The sequence below is a fragment of the Camelus bactrianus genome, chromosome 21, assembly GCF_048773025.1.
Source record: "Camelus bactrianus isolate YW-2024 breed Bactrian camel chromosome 21, ASM4877302v1, whole genome shotgun sequence".
NCBI classification, from domain to species: Eukaryota; Metazoa; Chordata; class Mammalia; order Artiodactyla; family Camelidae; genus Camelus; species Camelus bactrianus.
This window is the reverse complement of record NC_133559.1, coordinates 16,409,307-16,433,471: the sequence shown is the minus strand read 5'-3', so window position 1 is coordinate 16,433,471 and position 24,165 is coordinate 16,409,307. Positions and strand designations below refer to the sequence as shown.

The 24,165-nt window shown below is 35.4% G+C and overlaps 1 protein-coding gene across 4 annotated transcripts in view; it reads right to left on the bottom strand.

Annotated features, from left to right (window-relative positions):
• POU2F1 (POU class 2 homeobox 1) overlaps positions 1-24,165 on the bottom strand; it is a 146,791-nt gene that overhangs the window by 15,739 nt on the left and 106,887 nt on the right. For all 4 annotated transcript variants that reach the window (XM_074349755.1, XM_074349757.1, XM_045515856.2 and 1 more), the window contains 4 exons: positions 19,283-19,424; positions 17,384-17,529; positions 16,163-16,342; positions 14,634-14,739 (listed from right to left, as the gene is read on the bottom strand). In XM_074349755.1, coding sequence (XP_074205856.1) covers positions 14,634-14,739; positions 16,163-16,342; positions 17,384-17,529; positions 19,283-19,424 — 574 coding nt within the window. The remainder of the gene's footprint in view (positions 1-14,633; positions 14,740-16,162; positions 16,343-17,383; positions 17,530-19,282; positions 19,425-24,165) is intronic.

Here is a 24,165-nt window from a genome sequence, read left to right as displayed (position 1 = left end):
GATTCCAGAAGTGTGGCTTAAAGAGTGTTAAGTCCCTTTGCCTAAAGTAGAAATGACTCATAAGGCACAAGGTATTGATAATGTTCCATAAAGCAGAAGATGCCAATTATCCTGTTATTTCAGTTACTGGTAAACGCTACATACTACAGAAACAGGCTGCCTGAGCTAGCTGGAACTTAATTTAGCGAAAGCCACTATGTTCTAGGATATAGTCAACTACATATATGTATAAGGCAGAACCTAAGTGGTATTTTCCCTGGATAGAGAACTCAAAAAGACAAAAAGCATCTTTAAAATTTCACTGTAATACTTTAGAGAGGTTCAAAAGACTTCAAAGATGATAGAAGAACTAGACCAATCAAAATAAGTATTTCAAACCTATAAACACATCAGAAAAAAGATGTATGTAAAAGAACTTTCTTTGTGATAAAATCTATCAAGCATAGAAGGCTTCTCTCCTAACAGCCTTATTAAAACTTCAGGCAGTTTTGTTCTTTTTAAAATCTTTTTGAAGTCTTCTTCTGGTCTCTACGAAAAGCACACAGAATTCAACTCTCATCTCATTAACTCTAAGGAAATTTTTTTTTCACGTATCACAGAGCTGGGAGAAAATCAGACACCCATCTATTTTCAGAACTGACTCTACTTTTCCCACCTCCTATCACGCTGCACAAAAGTGTTAGGCAGTCTCTGAATGAATTGGGTAAACATATTTCTTTTTCATCCCCCAAATCCATCTGTCTTATTTTTTCTTAAAAAAAAAAAAAAAAAAAAAAAAGGAACCAACCAAGATATCTTATTGTTAACTGAAAAGGGAGGATTTACTTCTCTTTCTGTCCTTTTCAAAAATAAATATGCGTATGTGCAGTCAAATTGTAACAATTCTACCTAATAAAACTGAAAAATGGAAAAAAAAAGATGACTCTGCTCTTTACTGCTGCTGTCTGTAAGTACATCTTTGGGGATATTATTTATCACAGTTTCATTATTTGTTCAGGTCTAAAGCTCTCAGATCAATTTATATCACTGAGCAGTTGATGCTCTGTTGGGTCCTACGTTTGGCAGACTCATACATTCTTTTTCACTTTGACATTCTTCTCCTAAGACCTGCCCCGTGTTCTATAGAAAGGTAAATGTCTTTTCTCGTTTCTTGTCTACTGATAAGAAATTTCAATATAATTTCAATCTTTTCTTAACCAATCTCTCACCTTATCTAACCTGATTTTACTTACGGGTACCACTTCCCTTTCAAAGTTCTGAAACTGAAACTGCTCATATCTTGAGGTTAAAGGCTTACAGTAGCCTTTTCTTTACTCCCCACTGCCATTTTCAGGCCACCTCAGTATCACTTTCTTAAAATCCCACATGTATACAAAGAAAATCCCAATAATCTCATCAGCGAATTTAACCTGGGCTAAAAGATGATGGCTCCAGAAACCATCCAAAGTAGTTTTTTTTTGGTTGTTATCTTCCAACCACATTCTGTGTGTCCTCAGTATAAATGTCACATGAGCACTAGAGTATAATAATTTAATGTGGTCTTCAAATTAACTCTCCCGGCCAGTGAATCACATTTTAATCAATATATACCTTTTATGACATTAAATTCTTGGATACTTAATTACTTGGACAACTTTGATCAGAAAAGTGATGCTTGCTGAGCTTCAATGTCCTTGACAACAAAATAAGATGCTATCACCTGCCTCACAAGGTTAGTAGGAAGTTATATGCGAGAATACAGTGTGTGCCACAACCTCCTGCTTCCAACCTCATGTTTTCTAATTAAAAAAGTTTTTTTAAAAATAATTATTGAAGTATAGTTGATTCACCATATGTCTTAGTTTCAGGTGTTTAGAAAAGTGATTCAGTTAAATATATACAGTATATATATATTTATATATATTTCAGACTATATTCCAATATAGGTTTTAAGAAGATATTGAATATAGTTCCCCGTGCTATACGGTAAATCCTTGTTGTTAATCTATTTTATGTATAGTAGTTTGTATCTGCTAACCCCCTTCTCTGTATCATTCTGATTTTAGTATATGTGCTACCCAAGCAAGCATCCACTGCATCTTTTTGAAAAAATAGCTTTAGTGAGGTACAATTTGTATCACAAAATTCACCCCATTTATGTGTAAAATTCAATGATTTTTAACATATTTATACAGTGGTACAGCCACCACCCCAATCCAGTTTGTGATACTTTTATTACCCCAAAAAGATCCCTTGTGCCTATCTGCAGTCACTCAGCGCTCCCACCTACAGCCTCCAGTCATCTGCTTCTTGTATCTATACATTCACCTTTCTGGGATATGTCACATAAATAGAATCATACGATTACGATTGTAGTCCTTTGCATCTAGCTGCTTTCAGTTAGCATACTGTTTTGAAGGTTTATCCATGGTGCAGCACAAATCAGTACTTCCTTCTTCTGGCTGAAAAGTATTTCACTGCAAGGACAGACCACACGGCGTTAATAGTCATTCGCCAGTTGATGGGTAATGGTTTGTTTCCAGTCTTTGATTATTACCAGTAATACTGCTATGATCATTTGTGTAGACATGTTTTCATTTCCCTTGAGGGAACTGCTGGGTAAGATGGTAAATTTGTGTTTAGCTTTTAAAGACACTGTCAAAGTGTTTTCCGAAGGGGCTGTATCATTTTACATTCCCACTAGCAATGTATGAGGGTTTTAGTTTCTCTAGCTCCTTGCCAACACTTGTTATTTAGGGGCTTTTGATTATAGCCAGTCTAATGAGTATGAATTAGTATCTAATTATGGCTTTAATTTGCATTTCTCTAATGAGTAATAATGTTGAGCGTTAATGTGCTTATTAGTCATTCCTATGTCTTCTTTGGTATGATGTATATTAATATCTTTTGTCCCTTAAGGAAACTATGTTGTTTGTATTCTTACTATTGGGTTTTAAGAGTTCCTTATGTGTTCGAGATATGATTCTTTTATCAGATATGTTATTTACAAATGCTTTTCCCAGTCTGCAGCTTGTCTTCTCATTTTCTTAAAGGTGTCTCCCGGTGTACAAAAGATTTTACTTTTGATGAAGTCCAATTTATCTTTTTTTTTTTTTCCCTTTATGGTTTATGCTGTAGCTATGATCTCTCTAATCCAAGGTCACAAAAGATTTCCTCTTACTTTTTTTCTAGAAGTTTTATTTCCTACATTTAGGCCTTTGATCCTGTCTAGTTAATTTTTGCATGGTATCAGGTAAGGGTCTAATTTATTTTCATGAATGAAGATATTCAATTGTCCCAGAACCATTTGCTGAAGACTTTCCTTTCCCTATTGAATTTTCTTGGTACCTGTGTCAAAAATAAAGCACACACTTAAAGGTTTGTTTCTGTTCCATTAATCTGTATGTCTATCCCTGTGCTGACGTCACTCTCTCGTTTACTGCACCTTGTAGGCTTTGAAATCAGGATATGAAAGTCCTCTAACTTCATTCTTTTTCGAAATTGTTTTGGTTACGATGGGTCCCTTCTATATATATTTTAGAATGAGTTTATCAATTACTGCAAAAAAACAAAACAAACAAACAAAAAACCCCAAACAAACCTCCACAAAACAAAAAACCCAACCAAACAAAAAAAACCCCAACAACCTGTTGGAATTTTGACTATGAATGTATTAAACTTATAGATCAATTTACAGAGAACTGTCACCTTAAGAATACTGAGTCTTCCAAACCATGAAGATGGAATATCTCTCCATTTATTCAGAACTTCTTTAATTTCTCTCAGCAAACTGCCAGTTTTCACTGTTTAAGTCTTGTACTTCTTTTGTTATATTTATTCATAAGCATTTTATTCTTTTTGAAGCTATTATAAATAAAATAATTTTCTTAAGTTTTTTGGACAGTTCATTGATACAGAAAGTCATATATGATATGATTCCATTTATATGAAGTGTCCAGAACAGGCAAAGCCATAGAGACAGAGTATTTGTATATATACAAATGCAACTGAGTTTTTATATACTGACTTTGTATCCTGCAACAACACTGAATTCATTTATTAGTCCTAGTACATTTTTTGGTGTGTGGATTCCTTGGGAATTTTATACATACAGGATAATGAAAACAAAGACAGTTTTAACTCCTTCCTTTCCAAATTGGATGTTTTAAATTTTTTTTCCATTGCTAAGCTGGTTATAATCTCTAATACAATGCTAATTAGAAGTCTGTGAGAGCAAACACTCTTGCTTTCTTCCCAGTCTTAGGGTGGAAAGCATTCAAGTCTTTCTCCATTTAGTATGCTGTTACCTGTAGGTTTTTTAGTAGATGCTCCTGGTCAGGTGAAGAAGTACCTTCTATTCCAGGGTTTTAACATGAATGGGTGTTGCTAGATTTTGTCAAATGCTTTTTCTGTATCTATTGAGATGATCACGAAGTCTTTGGTCCTTTCTTCTATTACTATGGTATATTACATTAATTGATGTTCAGTTATTAAACTAACTTTACGTTCTTGGGATAAACCCTCCTTGGCCACGATGTATAATCTTTTTATATGTTGCTGGATTTGATTTGCTAAGATCTCGTTGAGGATTTTTATGTTTATTTTCATGAGGGACACAGGTCTATAATTTTTTTCTTGTGATAGTTTTGTCAAGGTAATATTGGCTTCATACAATGAGTTGTCCCTCCTCCTGTATGTTCTGGAAGAGATTATTAAAGATCACCTCCTACTTCTTTGTAAAGTATCTGACAGAATTCACTGCTAACGCCATCTGGGCCTGGGCATTTCTTTTTGACTCATTTACTTTACTTGTTTTAAGTCTATTTAGGTTTTCTATTTCTTTTGGGGTCAGTTTTGGTAATTTGTCTCTCAGAATTTGTCCATTTCATCTAAGTTGCTTAACTTTTTTTGGCATAAAGTTGTTCAGTTCCATTCCTAAATATATACCCAAGAGAATTGAAAACATATAACCCATAAGAACTTGTACATGAATGCTCACAGCAAGAGTATTCAAAATGGGCCCAAACTGGAAGCAATTCAAACTTTCATCAACTTGTGAATAATAAACAAAATATGGCATACTCATACAATGAAATATCATTCAAACATAAAAAGTAATGAAGTCCTAATATATTCTGCAACATAGGTAATATGCTAAATGGAAGAAGTCAGATATAGAAAGTCATATATTATATGATTCCATTTATATGAAGTGTCCAGAACAGGCAAAGCCATAGAGACAGAGTAGTCACTGCCATGGGTAGGGGAAGAAGTGAATGGGGAGGGCCTGATAACAGGTATAGAGTTGCATATGGTTCATTATGAAATACTATCTTAGAAAAATAACTGGGGGAACAGCATGTCTAGTTGAGATTATTAAGGGCTGTGGAATTTTTGCAAGTTTTAAAGACACAATGGAACACATATCTTTCTGGAGCAGTACAGCCATGATCATTCTTGTATTTATTCTAGAAAAGTTTACCAAGGACCTATTTTGTGCCAAGCACTATGGAAGATATCAGGAAAATAAAAACGACCATGTCAATCAGACAAGATAGTTATGTTTTTTTCCTTCACTTCTAAAATCCTAACCAAATAACGGTAAAGGAATAAAAAAGGGAGTGAGAGTTCCGGGGACAGGGATCGGAGGAGATGAGATTCTGACATATTTGCAGAAATGACGAAGAAATTGAAATTGGGTGGTAGGAAAACCAACCACAGTCCAGAAAGGCACAGTAGAAGACTATGATAAGGGTGAGAATCATTTACCCTATGGGGCCCTGAGGGGATTCCAAGCTCAGAGCTGTCAATACTGAGGCAGAAGGCGGGAACAACGGCAGACATCAGGGTGACCAGACTGTCCACACACCAGCCCTGTCAGTGGGACTTTCTCTCCCTCTGCCAGACTTCTCATCTGAGGAGAACTAATGTCAACCATCATTCCTCAAGGGAAATAAAAATGTGAGTGTGGAAGGTTAAGGACTAGTGTAAGCACAGGCATCCCACTCATTTGAAGGAGGTGTGAGGGCAGAGCCTGGTCTGCCTGCCTGCTTTCCACCCACAGGCAGTTCTCTCCCCACATTCACAGCTCACAGCTCCCTTTCAGTCAGAGGAGAGGATGCTGCACAATGGTAGAAAAAGCCCCACCAGTGACTGATACTAAATAATACAGTCTTGCATTCATCACTATGACTAAATAACCAAAAATCACCGGACAATGAAAGGCATCCACAGCACAAAAGAAACAACAAAATGAGTAAGCAGAATCGAGGACAGAAGAAACAAGTTAAACACAATTCTAATTTGTACTGTACCTACAAATTAAAAATAGATGGCTGTAAAAAGGAGGAATCAGAAAAAAGAAAAGTTCTTGTAAATTAAAAATACAATTTTGGATAAATATATAAATGACAATCATAAAAAACGAGAACATAGGAACAATTCGATCAAATTCAGGATATATTTCCAAGAACAAAGTATAAAAAGTTAAGAAATGAAAAACACAAGAGAAAAGTTAAAGATATAAAGGATCAATTTCGAAAGCTTAAAGTTCGTTTAAGCAGGGAGGGTACAGCTCAAGTGGTAGAGCGCATGCCTAGCATGCACGAGGTCCCAGGTTCTATCCCCAGGACCTCCTCCAAATACAAATAAATAAACAAACCTAATTACCTCCTCCTCATAAAAAACAAACAAACAACAACAACAAAAGTTTTAAAAAAGTTTAAAAAGTCAATATCCTTAAAGTGTGTTTAAAATATGTTCCAGAAATAAAGAACAAGGATAAATTACCAGAGTTGAAGAAAGACATTAATTCAAATTGAAAATGCCCACTGAAGGCCAAAGAGGATAAATTTTAAAGGTCCCATGCCTTGATGCCTTCTAGTGAAATTTCAGAACACCTAGGATAAAAAGGTCCTTAAAGTTTACAGAGGGAAAAAAAAGAAATTACCAACAAAAATTAGACTGAAATCAGGCTTTTTATCAGCAATACTGGAATCTAAAACGCAACAGAGCAATACCTTCTAAATGCAAAGGAAAAGGAATTTTGTACCTAAAATTCTATTTCTGGACAAACTACAAATAAACTCCAAGGGCAAAATACTTTTCAGTTATGCATATACTTGGAAATTTTCTCTCCCATACGTTTCTAAATAAAGAAAAAAAATTACTTGAGAGTAAAAGGTAGAGGGAGATGGGAGCTTAGAAATACTGTATCTAACACAGGACACAATGAAAAGAAATTAAAGTAAGCAATCACAGAGATCCCAAGGAGATGGTCTTCAGGAAGAAAGCAGATTGCACTAGGTAAGCTGTATGATGAAGACAGTGGATGTCTTTAACAAATAATATGGGTGGAAGAATATACAACTTTTGTCAACAACAACAACAAAAAAGAAGGGCAGGATAGAAATGTCAGAGAAAAAGAAGCTATGGTAAGAAAGTTATGGTCTAAATAGGAAAAAAATTAAAATGGGGCATGATTTTGAGCAACTGCTGACAAGAATAAGGAAAGAAAATCCATTTGACATCAACTCTTGTAATCTTCTCTTTCAAAGAGCAAAGTTTAAGTGTCGTAAGATTACATTTTTTACCCTATAGGTTCAATCATATGAACTGGCCCTGAATAATATTTATACAAACATAGTATTACTGTGTTCCTTTTTGACTGCTATTTAACAAAGTACCACAAAAACTTAGCAGCATTAAACAACAGACACTTGTGACCTCATAGCTTCTGTGGGTCAGGTGTCCAGGCACAGCTGAGCTGGTCCTCTGCAAGGCCATAGTCAAGGTGTCAGCCAGATTCTCCTCCACTCTAAAGGCATGACTGGGGAGGAGTATGTTGCCAAGCTCACTTGGGTTCTTGGCAGAAATTTGGCAGACTCTGCCTGCTGTCCCAGACTAAGCACTCAGCTTCCTTCTGGCTGTTGGCTGAAGGTTGCCTTAGTGCCTAAACGTCACCCTCAGTTCCCTGATTTGTGTACTTCCTCAGTTCTTACTTCACCAGACTGGTGAAGAGGGTCCCTAGAGTAAGTCTGCTAACAAGACAGTCTTGCAAATGTAATGTAAACGTGGAGAGATGTTCTGTCACCTTTGACACATTCTACTGATGGGAAGCAAGCCAAAGGATCAGCCCACACTCAAGAGAGGATTATACAAAGGCATGAACACTGGGAGGAAGGCACCATAAAGGGTCACCTTAGACCTTGTCACAATCACAAATGCTGATTACTAATTTAACATTTTTAGAGACTTTCCCTTTGACCACGACAGTTAATGATGGCATAGCAGCTCTATATACAATAGCCAAGATGTGGAAGCAACCTAAATGCCCATCGACAGATGACTGGATAAAGAAGCTGTGGTATATTTATACAATGGAATACTACTCAGCCACAAAAAAGAATAAAACAATGCCATTTGCAGCAACATGGATGGACCTAGAGATCATCATTATAGTGAAGTAAGCCAGAAAGAAAAAGAGAAATACCATATATCACTCATATGTGGAATCTACAAAGAAAAAAGAGGACACTAATGAACTCATCTACAAAACAGAAACAGACTCAGACATAGTAAACAATTTCATGGTTACTGGGGGAAAAGGGGTGGGAAGGGATAAATTTGGGAGTTTGAGATTTGCAAAGGTTAACTACTATATATAAAAATAGATAAAAAAACAAATTTCTTCTGTACAGCACAGGGAACTATACTCAATATCTTGTAGTAACCTTTAATGAAAAAGCATATGAAAACAAATATATGTATATATATGCATGGCTGGGATATTACGCCATACATTAGAAACTGACACATTGTAACTGACTATACTTCAATTTTAAAAAAAAGTTAATGATAGCAAACTCACCCTTTCACCGTAACAAGAATAGAGAAATGTGAGAAAATACTTCAGACGTGAGAAAACTGGCAGCACAGGGCTGTGATGCCTGAAAAAAGGGAAACAAATGACGCAAGCCCTACAATCACTTGGACTTCATCTGGAAGCACTTTCCAAACTGCTGCATCCAAAGAGGAAACTAGATAGAGCGCAGCAATTTCAATGAATCAAGGAGACAAAGACCAGTCACTGGATGCGGAAATGGTTGAAAGCTGCAGGAGAGGGTAAAGGAAAGGAAGAAACTAAATAGAGAAAGCACTCTAGGAATGTGCATAGGGGTTCCCTTGGATCTTTGGTTGAATACTAAACTGCACGTGCATAGGGAAACTCCGTGAGTCCAGGCGGGGAGGCTGTGAACTGAATGATCCTCAGAATTCATGTAGGACAGGGAGATACTCCAGTTCTGGCTAAACAGAGAGGAGAAACTTTGTTGAATATCTGGGCACTCAGTAGAGACCCCAGAAGGGCCACACCTTAGCAGCAGAGTTAAACTAGTGAAGGCTACTCTATGTCCAACCTAACAAAGCTTAAAAAATAAGACTTGAAAAGATCAAACTGATCTGTACTAACTTATTTGCCTGCCAAAGCAAACTCAAAAGCTCTTTAAAGGAAGATGTCAAAATCCAGACGTATGATTCCTTTATCTTGAGTATGGACAGATCTGTGAACATGATGAGAAAAGGAATAGTCACTCCTTTAGTTGGGTTATATTAAATGACAAAGGTGAGAGGATTGATTACCTTATCTTATATAAGACCCTCCACAGTAGCTGACTGAAGAGGTTCTCATGTTGGCTTTGAAGAACTTGCCATGTTGTGAGAATATCATGAAGCTAGGACCTGAGGTTAGCCTGCAGGAGCTGAGAGTGATCAAGCTGACAGCCAGCCAAAAAAAAAAAAAAAAAGGGGGACTTCAGTCCTATAACCACAAGGAATAGAATTCTTCCAACTAATGAACTTGGAACAGGATCTTGAGCCCCACATGAGGTCAGAGCCCCAGCCAACATCTGGATTTTAGCCTGGTAAGTGTCTAAGAAAAGGACCCAGATTAAACTTCCAACCAACAGAACTGTGGGATAGTAAGTGAGTATTGGTTTAAGCCACTATGTTTGTGGTCATTTATTATGTACCAACAGAAAATTAACATGGTTGGAAAGAAGACAACAACTTTGGCTCTTACTACTTCCTTTGTACTGGAATTTATAGCCTGTGCAACACTGATCAGTCAACCTGAAACACACCTATTTCACTATTATAAAAGATGAGATATGGATTTTATGTATATGAAAAGATGTTCAACTTCACATGATTAGAGAATTGAAATTTAAAGTACACTGAGATACGATTTCTCACATATCTGATTGGCAAAAATTAAAAAGTATACCATTCTGTTGCAGAGGCTACGGGGAAACCAGCTCTCTCATATAGTTAGTGGGAGTGAAAGTAAGTACAATCTGTGTGGAAGGCTATTTGATAGCATCCTGCAAAATTACAAAAGGCGTGTACCTTTTGACACAGCAATTCTACTTCTAGAAATTTACCCTCAAGACACACTTCCAACAGCACACACACACACACACAAATATACACAAGGTTATTCCTGTAGAATAGTTTATAATCACACAACAATTACAATGTCCAGACCACAGGAATGGGGTTAAACAAACTGCAGTACATTCACATAATGGAGTACTCTGCAATAATGAAACAAAATAATGAAGATTTCTAGAAACTAATGTGGAGTAATTTCCAGGATGTTCTGTTAAGCGAGAAAAACGAAGCGCAAAAGATCATTTATAGTATGCTAGCTTTAAAGTAACAAAGGTAAATTAAAAAAAATACATCTCTCTCTCATTCAAAAGAAACACAGGAAGGGCATAAATGGGAATGGGAGGGAAAGGATATAGAGAATTATGACAGAAGGGAATGACATTTCTCTGAGGGGAACTTTTTGTATAGTCCTGACTTTTAAAACCATGTTAATATCTCATATATTTAAAAAAAAAACACAAGGATGGGAGGAAAAACATTAATATCGAATACAAATAAACTGAACTAAATTTCAAATGAATAATGTAACTACACTGAAGAGGATACAAAAAGGACTAATAAAAAACTTTTGAATGCAATATCTGGACTTCACGCCTTCAGGCTTAAGACAAGAGTTCTGAACAAATACTGGAATTAGTAGGCTTTTTTCTTTTCAGAGGCATAGGTTAGCAATTTTGAAACCACTTTCTCTTCACCATACGACGAAACAATTAAGTAACTTGTTGAAAATGGGAGCCAGGTTACTTACTCACTGTCACTAAGAAGGGAGTTAAAATATGCAGAGAGGTTAGGATAGAAAAGAACGAATTATAGGGTAATGGAATGGAACTGGAGATATCAGTATGAACTTGTGGATTTTAATGTAAGTAGACAGCTGGATAAAGAAAAATGCACATAGATGTGTGTGTGGATGTACGTATATAAATATACATATGTGTGTGTATCTATACACACATATAATATATATACATTATATATGTGTATGTACATCTCCTTCTGTTGATACGTCCTGGAAACAATGACCACAAAGTATCAACGGGCACTTATAGTGCCTAGATCTTGGTTTCTAAGCACTGTTTCTCACTAAAAGAAACCAGGGATCCTTGAAGGCTGATTCTAGGCCCAAGGCAGAGAAACTTTAAGATGAGACTGAGCCTGGCAGATACCACCTTAATGAAATTATCAAAGTTAATATCACCAGTAGTGGGACTAATCAACAGCATGTGTCTCCAAGTCATGCACAAAGGAGAACTCAACATCATTTACGTGGGATTCCTGCCGAAACCATGTAATCTGAATCTAATCATGAGGCAACCAGGTAAATCCAAATTAAGGGGATAGCTATAGTTAAAAAAAAAAATCAGTGTCACAAAACACAAAGAAAGATTCAAACTGTCAAATGAAATGAGATTAAAAAGACACAGCAACTGAATGCAAGGCATGATCTTACATTTTCTTTTGCTATAAGGAATATTACTGGTACAACTGGCAAAATCTGAACGTGAACTGTTTACGAGATATTATTGAGCTAATGTTAATATCCTGATTTTTGATAACTGTACCCTAGTTATATGTGGTAATTTTTTGTTTATAAAAATATACACAGTAAAGCATTTAGGGATAAAGGGGCATATCTGCAACTTGCTCTTAAAATAGTTCAGAAACAAATCACACACAAAGAGAAACACACAGAATGAGGAAAAAGAAGTGAGAAAGCAAATACAGCAAGGTTTTAATATTTGGAAAATGTGAGGAAGAAATTTAGGATTTCTCCTGTACTATTCTTATAACTTCTGTAAGTCTGAAATTACATAAAAATATAAAATTTAAGAAACAGCTATATGTATAAAGGTGCTCTTTATAGCATTATTTACAATAATGAAAACTTCACTTAATAATTACTGGGTATCATACATGCTAGGTGATGTGCTAGACACAAGGAATACAAAAGTGAACAAGCGAGACAAGATGTATGGCTTGGAGACTGAGGGGTTTCCTGGGATGTAATAACTGCAATAATTTTCAAACTGGAAAAGTGGATCACCTAGCTAGAACTTAACTGTGATGGCACCATATGGAAATGTCTATGAAATTACCATGCAAACAATACGACAAAGGCAAATCAAAAGTAGAAATGTAAAAACTATTAATAACAAAGGAAGATATCTACTAAGATGTTAAGTTAAAAAAAAAGATACATCACTGTAAGTACTATTAGAATTGTACATATAAAAAAGATAAAAAGACAAAATAAAAATATTATTCATTTTGACTGTGTCTTTTCTATTTGAATTTCCTATGTTAAATATTTTAATAATTAAAGAAAAATTTCATTCCCCAAAAAGTTACTAGCATTTCAGAAAACTCTTAATTAAATCTGCATGAATGAGATGAGTAATCAAGTTTAAGAAAATTTGATTAGTCATTTAAGATTAAAAAAAGATAAAAAATGATAAAAAAATTTTGCTAGCTTTGAGTATGTATATGTTCTTAAAATTAATTGTTTCAGAATTTTTCTGCAAAAGATGGGTATCTTTAGACCTAACATAATAAGATTTATATTTTGTTTAGGAGGTAAAGTACACAATTTAACAACCAGTGGCAGTCTGAGTAGACAGTAAGTTCCTCAAAGGCAGGAATTTCATGTTTTGGCGCCCAACATAATGGCAACCAATCACCAACAGTTTGCTTATTAACCTGAGGTGCTGAATACTATATACTCTTGAACAGAGGCTTTTAATTTGTAATCTGTGGGCCCCTAAGACATCTGCAAATGGCAAGCCATGGTGAGGTGGAGACTGATGAGGTTTGTCATTTATAAACATTCTTATATTTTACTAAAAATTGTGGGTATATGTCTGTTTTGTGAGGGGGAAAGTTTATAGCTTTCGATAAATTTTCAAAGGGGTCAAAGACCCAAAAAGAGGTAAAAAAAGTATTGTTTTAAATAAACAAATACTATACAATTGTCTAATAACTTAGAAATTCAATTACTATATAAAGCCATTTATTCGATTTTAACGTCATGGTTAGGTCACAGAGCCAAAGTAGCGTCATGAACCTGAAATATGAGTGAAGAAAACCAAATCCCCCAACTCCAGGTTAAATTTAAGCTTCATTGTAAAATATCACAAATCCATCTAATCATTTACTAGCACATAATCAGCCTGGTGAATAATTATAAAATGCCTTCTGCATTATGTATCACTAAAAAACTTCTGATGATGACACTAAGTTACCTAATTTTTGTGGGTTTTTTTTGGTTTGTTTTCTTTGTTGGTTACATCTTGTTTTTTTTTTCTAATTGAAGTATAGTCAGTTACAATGTGTCAATTTCTGGTATACAGCATAATGTCCCAGTCATGCATATACATACATATACTCATTTTCATATTCTTTTTCAAAAGGTTATTATAAAATATCAAATATAGTTCCTTGTGCTATACATAAGAAATTTTTAAATCTATTTTTAAGTATTTTAAATGTATTTGGGAAATGTGCTAATTAAAGGGACAAAATTTATTTATTTTATAGTGAGTGTGCCAAGCACTAACTTTAGGCATTGATATTTTAAAAAGAATATTCAAATCTTTTGAGAAGTAGTCTGTTGACAGAGTGTAAAAATTTAATTGTTTATAATACAGGCATGTAGAAATAAACAATTTCCTGAAAAAGCTAAAGAATATTTCCAAGAATTGATACCTAAGCTGGGACAGTTTCATCACTATCAGAAAGAAGAAGAGGTTGGAATGGGCAACATTTTAGGCTATAGGGATGTTCACAAGGGTATGGAGGAGCCCTCCTGTGTGCTGAAGATGGGATGGAGAAAAGACTAGTGGAAGATAAGGTCCAGACTTGAAATAATTTATGACTTCATGATGATCTGGATGTTTTCCTGAATACAAAAAGCTTCAGCTTTTGAAGGTTTTTAAGGGAGAGGAGTTACTTAAAAAAAAGTAACTCTGGGAGCAATGTAGAAGATAGATTAATGTGGGAAAGAAAAAAGATGAGAAAAATCTTCATGTGAAAATAGTCTTTCTGAAAAATGTATTATTCATAATATTTTTGGAGTTCAGGTTTTCATACATAACTTTTTAAAAAAGCAATATATATCTTTAGTTAGAGTCTTAATTCATAATTTAATGGCAGATTCTCACACAAACCTACCATTTGCCTCAATGCTGCAAAGCCTGGCTGCTGCTTACCTGTAACAGAGAGATTAGTCACCGCAGCGCTGGTTAGAGGGAGGACTGGGTTGACGGTGAGGGTAGTTGCTGCACTGCTTGTCACAAGGCTTGGCGTGGTTGCCACCTAGAGGTCAGAAGTGAAAATATGCAAAAGCATTTAAAAGTCAAAATTTTAAAATTTAAGCTCATATTCTAGACTTATTTTGCCTATAAAAAATTTCAAATTCTAGATACAGTAGAATAAAATAAAAATCTAAAAGGAAATGATATTAATTACTTTTTGACCTTGGAACTGAGAAACCTGGCTTATGCTGAGATTGCTCTTAGTAGACGATTTTTCATTGATACTACAAATGGCTTTCCCCAAGTTTTAAAAAGAATAAAAATATTCTCAAATTTCAATAATGCTGAGTCAGATACTATCTAATCAGTAAGAAATATTATACCAATTATAAACTTAATCTAAACAAGAAAACTATTCAACAGGATCAGGGAATCTGGAGTTCTTATTACTTTTATTTTTGACTCTATGAGGACAAGACTGTCTTGTTTTTGGTTTTATGACATTATGGAAAGAATCCAAAGCAAATTTTAAAAAACTGACAGTTTCCTTTTGAAATAAGTATTTCTACAGTGTTGTAAGAAATACTGCCTTCCTTTCTTCCTTTTTCTAGTACAAATAAATCCCAAACACCAACTAGTCCACCTACAGAAAACAAAACTGTACCTAATGACTATCTCTTTCACAGCTACTAGCCCATAAACTTTATGATTAAAGCCTCACCATTTAACAACAATAACCTTCACTTAACAAACTAGTAAGTGCTATTAATGATGACCTTAGTTTGAAAAACCTCCTAGAACAGATTCAAATGAATTAAAAATAAATTAACAAGAAAGTATCCGAAATGCAAACTCAACAATCTTCTTGTCTTTGGAACACTAGTTTGAAAGGTGGCATCACAATTACAACTGCCCCAGAGATCAAAGGAGTCACATGACCACTGCAGGTCCCTTCAGTCTAGGAACACTACCCTAATGTTAAACAGCAGAGGTTACTCAGTAAGGCTACAAATCAAAGGCCCACATGTTTGAGTAAAGATCTGAGACAACTGTTTTATTACAAGTTCAGAGGTTATCTGAGAATTTATTGTCACTTAATCATGTAAGTAAAAGTTTAATAAACTAGGCTTTAGAACCCAATGTGAATAAAAAGCAAGTAAAGATTTTTTTGAGATAACTGGAATCAGCTGCAAATTTACTCCCACAATTATAGAATAACCTAATAAACTATACCAAAGAAGAGAACAATGAACTGCAATGAAATAGGAAAGGATTAAAACTGTTTACTTTAAAAAAAGAAAGATCAGTAAGTTCTCGGGTTAATAACAACATGAGATTTAATTACTCTGGTAACATATAAAATATATTTATATGCCTTTATTCAACGGGAATAAATACAATAGATTCCTATAATGAAATAAATTCTTTTGACAGGTCATTTGTAAAACTGACCTTGAGCCTGCATCCCTATTTTTCATCCTTACCAGTGAGGTTGGGCTGGGGAAAATTGCTTTGATAGGTGAGCTGCTGGTCCCACCACTGCTCGGTGGGTTGATTCTTTTTTCTTTCTGGCGGCGGTTACAAAACCAAACACGAATCACCTCTTTTTCCATATTGAGCTGATCAGCAATCATGGTGATCTCTTCCGAGGTAGGCTTTTGATTCTGAAGGGGAAAAAAAATCACCTTTTGGAAAAACTTTCTGAACTACTGGCATAATCACGTCATTAACTGAATAAACAAACAGGGAGGAACAAGTCAGAGAACGCAGTTGGGATACACGTGACCATGTTAGTCCACTTTTAACAAAGAACTTCTACAGACAGACATTCTAATGAACATGTATTTATTAAATGTAGTCATATTAACTTAGAATAAGTTATTCTTGAATATTTATATATTTTTTATACTAATGGCAATTAATCTTGAATGAAAACAGCACCTTATTGTTTTCAGAATAAGAATAATAAGCATTTTCTCAGTGCGACACAACACAATCTCGCTTGGATAGTGTGAGGCAGGCAGTGAGACAGTTGGGAAGGAAAGGCCGTTATTTCACAGATAAAGGGACTTCAGCTTAAGAAATCAAGTAACTTGACCAATCACACAGTCGTTAAGTGGCAGGACTCCTGTATTCAGTGCTCCTTCCCCTGTGCTCAAGCTCTTTCTGAATTAGAGAAGTCAAAATCGTGCTGGAAGCTTTGACTGTGATAGTCCCCGGTAACTCCCCCTCCCTCTCTCCCACCCTCAAAAGCCAAGTATCTGTTGAAGTAACCTGAACTCCATAGCCCATCAAGGCCTTTGGTGTTCTGGTCCCACACTACTATTCTAAGGACGTAAGCACCAGAATTTAGCTGAACCAAACTACTCGTGTTTCCCCTGATACATCTCATGGCTTTCCTCCCCGGATGCCTCTGCTTGAAGTGCTTTCCTCCCGCCCCTCCCTGTCTGTGGAATCCCTGTGCAACTCTAACAGCTGCCACCTCTCTCACCTTGAGGGCTCACATCCACGGGTCTCTCCTGAACCTGGAAGCACTCCGGTTTTGTTTCCTACGTTCAGTAACTTACTTTGTCCTATTTTCTCCAATATGTTGTAAGTATCCATAACGGCTGATGCTTGCAAGTCTGTATTTTATTGTCTACAGCACTTAACATTAGTACCATACAGATAATCCCACGTACATGAAAAGTAAAAACCTCACCAACCTCCAAGAAACTCTTCTCTAAGGCCACACGGATGTTGGTCTCTATGCTGGTGCGTTTCTTCCTCCTACGGTTCAAGCCCTCAACTCCCAGCCCTGGAGAACTCAGGGCACTTGGGCTAGAGAGAGCCGAGTCAGATGAGAGGTTCTCTGTAAGGAAGAAGAAAATATGGAAATCAAATTAACTGTGCATGATTCATGCACATAATACATATATTAACAACAAACTGACCAAAATATTTTAAGCTAAAAACAAGCATGAAAAGGTTTTCATAACCTACATGAAAACACTGTTCACTGCCGTGGACACTCCTGCTGCTCTCACCGGCACTCTTTATCTCAGGACGGTTGACTATATTGTCACCATTACGCTTTCATTTGTTTCTGAGAGAGCAGGTTATTATTCCTACCCTTATACTCAGCTCTACCTCTTCTGAGTTCTGTTCTTATGTTTTGGTTTGTTTGCTTATTTATTTATTAGCTCTAAGGATAAAAGAAAGAAATCTTCTTGGAAGTTATTGAGTGATTAATATTTATCTTGCAAATGACCTATCATTTTATTTCACTGGTATGATCTAGGGCACCCCTAGCCCCCCAAACCAAACAATGAAACACTTCTAAATTCTTAAAACTTTAAACAAAGTTCTGTCATTTAATAGTTAATGACCCTAGGCATGTCACAGACATCTCTAAGTTTCTTTCCACTCTACATAAAATGAGATGGAGGGAGGTGGCCAGTGGTTCTCACCTGCAGAACTCAGTAAGATTACAAATGCTGAGGCCTCACCTAGAAATATGAAATCAGACTGTCCAAGGGTGGGTGTTACAGGTCTGTCTTTTCCAGAGACCTGATTTTTGTCCACATCCACCAGGAGAACCACAGTCCAGGGGATCTCTATGGTTCCTTACAGCACTCACAGGTTATGATTCTGTGACTCAAAATCCAAATTTTCCAAAAAAGAAACCTCAGCACAAAACACGTAAGTTAAAACTTGCAGCTCAATTTTTTATGTATGAAATATGTGGTCATTTAAAAAAAACTGAAGCATAGTCGACTTACAATATTGTGTTAGTTTCAGGTGATTAGTAAAGTTATTCAGTTATATGTTTTTTCAGATTATATTCCATTATGGGTTATTACAAGATATTGAGCACAATTCCCTGTGCTATACAGTAAATCCTTATTGCTTACCTATTTTATGTATAGTAGCTTGTATCCATTAATCCCATACTCTAAATATGTCCCTCCCCCCGTTCCTCTCCTGTTTTGTAACCATTAGTTTGTCTTGTATGTCTATGAGCCTGTTTCTGTTTTGTACACAGATTCATTTGTGTTACTTTTTAGATTCCACATACAAGTGGTATCACACAGAAAAACCTTCTCTGTCAGATTTACTCCACTAAATATAATATTCTTTAAGTTTATCCATGTTGCTAACAAATGACAGTTATTTCACTCTTTTATGGCTGAGTGATATTATATTGTATATACATACCAATATATGATCATTTTTAATAACAAAGCAGAAATATAATCAGGAATAGATTTATGATAACTCATTGAGAAAGACTCAATAAACTTGTTTTTCAAATTTATTTAAATACATAGGTTTTCTTATCCTCTTCCTTCAGCTGTCCCTCACCCTGGGCTCAAATACAAGAATATTCCAAGGCTAAAAATTACTGCTGATTGTATACACTGTAATTACTAGGTTATTAAAATAAATTAGCTCTCTGATTTATGTAGCCATGATTTTTACTGATCCTCCCAAGATTAGTGAGCTTTATTTTAAGGTTCTGTAGTACCAACAATGTAGTAAGAAATATAAACTCCGATTTATACAACAATTACTCTTGTAAAATTTCAACGGACAATGAGGAAACTGTTTATATATCGACTCACCTGCATCATTTAGCCACTTCTCCAAAAGTGGCTTTAACTTGCACATGTTCTTAAAGCTGAGGTTCAAGGCTTCAAAACGAGAGATGGTAGTTTGGCTGAAGTCATTTCCATACAGTTTACCCATAGCGAGCCCAACATCGCCCTGCACAGGAATACAGAGCAGGAGCGGGGAGACGAAGAAAGAGAAGAGAGAGTCATCTCACTCAACTAAACAGTCTTCACTCAAGGGTGCTGCTCCAATAACCACTCCAGACAAAGAATCAACAATCATTGACTGGGTTCCACAAAAACATCCGTCCCTAAGCTGAGCACAGTACTCTAGTGAAGACTCAGTTAGGCCTTGATCATGACAACATTCAAAACTGTCCCATATTCACCCCATCTGCAGTCTCTTGTTGCTACCTTATGTAATGATTAAGATAATCAAATATTTCTACTAACTCTCAAGTGATTTGTTGATATTCTAACAAGTCCCTTAACTGATGTAACCAAAAGTGATCCAAGTAATGTTTAAATATCAGTTAACCTGTATCCCCTACAGGGTTAATAGATCTAACTGTCTAGATAAACTTAGGTATTTCTAAACTAACCAAACTTCCCATAAATCACTTTAAAATTTAGAAATGATGCCTCATTCTTTTATTTTTTTTCCTGTAAAGTATTTCTGGAAGCAGTGAAAAAAATCTCTTTTCCACCCCTAGTTTGGATTTCAAAGTTTGTTACAAAAACCAGGTATTCTAAAAAGACTACTTTTGTAACCGTTATAGAGATAGAAATTCACAGTAGAGAGGTTTGACCCATTTAGTCAAACCTTTATGGGCACTGGAAACTTGGTAACCTTATAGCAATAGAACAATGATCCCCTGAATATATTACAAAAAATATCTTTCTCTATAAGCCTATAACCTTTGAAATGTATACAGTGCTTTTCTTCCAGCTGAATTTCTCTTGTTAAAGCTGAAAAAAGCCGTATCTGAATAGTTACTGTGTATGTAGGTAACAGAAGCTCATGGAGTGGAAATGATTCATGCTCTCATTTCAATTAGTTAAGGGACAGGGCAGAAAGGCAACATTTCTGGTCCAAAATGCTACACAGCTTACTCTACTATGAGACAGCCAACTCCCAATTATCCCGGCAACACTCATTTTGAATTAGGATTATTTTTGTCCTTTGACTCCCAGCCCTTCAATTCACCTTTTGGATAGTACATTTTTTTTTAAACCTTTTTAAAAAAAATTGAAGTATGACTTACAATGTTTCACATGTACAGCAAAGTGATTTGGTTATATATACCTATATCTATAGATATGTATTTTTTCAGATTTTTTTCCATTATAAATTATTACAAGATATTGAATATAGTTCCCTGTGCTGTACAGTAGGTCTTTGTTGTTCATCTGTTTTATAGATAGTAGTGTGTATTTGTCAATTCCAAATTCCAAATTTATCCCTCCCTTGGACAGTACATTGTTTATTTGCATCTGAATTAGGTGGTAGTCAAGGAAGAGAACAAACATTTCTTTCTCTCTTTTTAAATTTTTTTGTGGGGGGAGGTAATCAGGTGTGTTTGTTTGTTTATTTAATGGCAGTGCTGGGGACTGAACTCAGGACCTTATGCATGCTGAGCATGGGCTCTGCCACTGAGCTATATTCTTCCTCTGAGACATTTCTTTTTAAACTCCATTTTCTTACTGGTGAGAAACTTGAGACAAAAAGTTTAACAGAGGAGAAATGTTGAAACTGTAAGATAAAATGAGGCAATGAGAATACCTGAACTCCCACTGCTCTATGTTCTGTTTGCTTGTTCGTTTTGTTTTTGCGGGGGAGAGGTAATTAGGTTTGTTTGTTTATTTATTTATAGAGGAAGTACTGGGGATTGAACCCAGGACCTCATGCATGCTAAGCATGCGCTCTACCACTGAGCTATGCCCTCCCTGCCACTGATCTATGTTCTAATCTTTCCAGTAGGTTAGCCATCAACCACATGTGACTATTTAAATTTAAATTAATTCAAATCAGATAAATTAAAAATTCAGTTCCTTGGCACCACTAACCTTTCAGGTTTTCAATAGCCACAAGTGGATAGTGGCTATTATATTAGACAGCACAAATACAGAACATTTCCATCAACACAGAAAGTTTTATTAACAGCTCTGCATATACCATCTAGCTAGAACAGAAGTGGACCGCTTATTGATTTCCTTCCAATTATAGTAAAACTCAAAGAACCAGAGTAGTGTGAGTGGGGCGTCAATGTTATCATTATCTCTATATACAAAAATATCTATAGGTATATCTATAGACTTATCTACATCGTTATCTCTGTTATGTTTATGAAGTTTTCATTCAGTCAACAAGTATTCACTAGGTGCCTACTGTACGTCAGGCACTAGACTATGCTTTGTGTGTCACATATATTCATGCCTTGGTCACCTTATCTGTTAAATTATAGCTTCCAAAAAAACTAGGGCCAACTAAACCTTGCAATTGTTGAATGTAAGACCTGCTGTAGGAGCCAGATGGCAATGTTTCCTGTTTATTATAACTGCATAATTCACTAAAATTTTTTCACAAACTTTTGTTTAAGACCTTTCTTTAAAAAGTAACAATATTGACAATAAACAAAAAATAGAATACCTATTCAAAAATGACATCATAATAAGAATAAGAGACAGTGCCTCAAGTTGGTGGCTGGAAATAAAATTATGCCATCAACTAAAACTGTGGCAAAACATAACAAATCCACTTAACTGAGATTTATAATACAATTTTCCTTCACATTTAAATGACTTAATTAAATAAAAAGCAACAGATGCCTCAGTTAATATACTAATTCTCACTAATTTGATGTAAGTTTGGTTTAGTGCTCTTGTAACACACCTCACTCACTTGCTTTTGGGTTCTCCTTCACAAAGTAAATTTGAAGCAGTTGACTCACATTTAATCTGAGCTATATTATATCCTTTGATTTTTTTTTAAAAAGGAACAAAGATTGTGATTAGGAAATAATGAATGAACCACATGTGATGGTGCTGTACTATGGCTTGCCTTCTAATTACATAATGACATCTACAGTAATCCTTTAATAACCAATTATGTAGTTAGACAACAACTACTGTTTAAAAAGCCTAACAACACATGTATTTACTCAGGGAATAGGAGTTTTTTTTTTGTTTGTCTTAATTAATAACTTGAATGTCTAACTTACTCTGTGTTTCATAAATAAATGGGGTACAAAGCAATGTTTGAAAAACAACAACTGAAGTATCTGATTTAAAAGCAAACACTGATCTTCCCATTCTGCACCAGTAATATGTGCTTTAATCCACGCAGTCAAGGTTTCTGAAATGTTGCCACTGCTTTGTCAAAGTCGTTTTGAAAAATAAGGAACAGTTGTGCCAAATAATAGGCTAAAACCATAAAGCGGAACACCAGACCACGGGGAAGCTCCTTCACACAAAAAGGAGAGAGAGAGAAAAAGGAAGAAACAGTACTGGCAGTCTGCTGGGGTCAAATGCCACAGGAAGGTAAACCACTCTTTGGGTAAAAGTTAAAGATTTTTAAAAGCCTTAACATCCTTGGCATATCACTCGGGCAACGATTTCCTAGGGAACCCAAGAGTATGCTGTGCTAGTGGCCTAAAAGCTGAAGCACTGCTAAACATGCCAGCCTTATACTTATTTAAGCTCATTAATTTACCCCATCCATCTAGTTGTATCATTAAGTTTTCTTTTTAAAAACAAGCCAGATCGTTCAGATGTTTCAAAAATACTAAAATACTTCTGAATTGTAATTTGTTTCTTCAAAACTAAAAGTCTTCACAAATGTAACAGTATTGTCTCTAAAAGTATATCTATTTTAAAAATCATTTTATGTTCCCAATGTATGATTAGTTACTTTGAGCAAAAATAAATTTCCACAGAAATACAAGGAATAAAAAGTCTGCTCTTAAAAACCCACAGAAAACATGCAGGGATGTCATCCCTGACTTTTGAGCTACCAGAGCAGGTGGTGCACTGCTGTACTTTCAACACAAAATAATTTGGATAGTGTTTAAGTTGTGGCTTAAATTTCAAACAGTAATTATTATATTCTCTGGGAAGAAAACAATCGGTTTTTCCTGGTTCTATTAAAACACCCAATCTAATCTGTACTTCAGTAATTTTATTTCTCTTAATGATCTTATATCATTTTACATAAATGTCATTCAGTTTAATTCTTTTCCTGCTTTGAAAGTATTATTTGTGACAGGTTAATCATAGAGTTAAGTCAGTGGGAGTGCTTAGAACAAAAAAGCCATATACCCAGATGCCTGTTTAGACCATTAAACTTATTCCACTTTAAAAGCCCTCTGCTAGGTGACATTTTAAAAATTTTAATTTGGATTTTGATTAATTTGGATCTTTCATCTTCAGCAGACTCCTGTCTGATTAATCAGTTTCATTTTGGGCTTAGAGAGAGAGAGCAAGCGAGTGTGAGCGAGAGTGAGTGAGTGAGTGTGTGTGTGTGTGTGTGTGTGTGTGAGCGAGAGAGAGAGTGTGTGTGTGTGTGTGTGTGTCTCCACCACCCCTTTCTCTCTCCCCCAAAGCTATTTTTAAACAAGTCTTTCAAACTCTTCCCTTTTCAGCTACTCTAAAAGACCCTGTAATCTTTAGTCCTCTCAATCCTACATATATATATATATATAGCACAAAGGTCTAGAATCAGAAGTTCTTCAAATAACAAAGCTCTCAGTATATGTCATCCCCCAACATAACCTTTTAAATTCTCGTCACTTATTGGTATAATTCTAATTTCAGAGGCCTGTGTTCTGAGAGAAATCTTAATAATTTTAACCTAACAGTAAATTATACATTTATAAATGGATATATACAACAGTAGT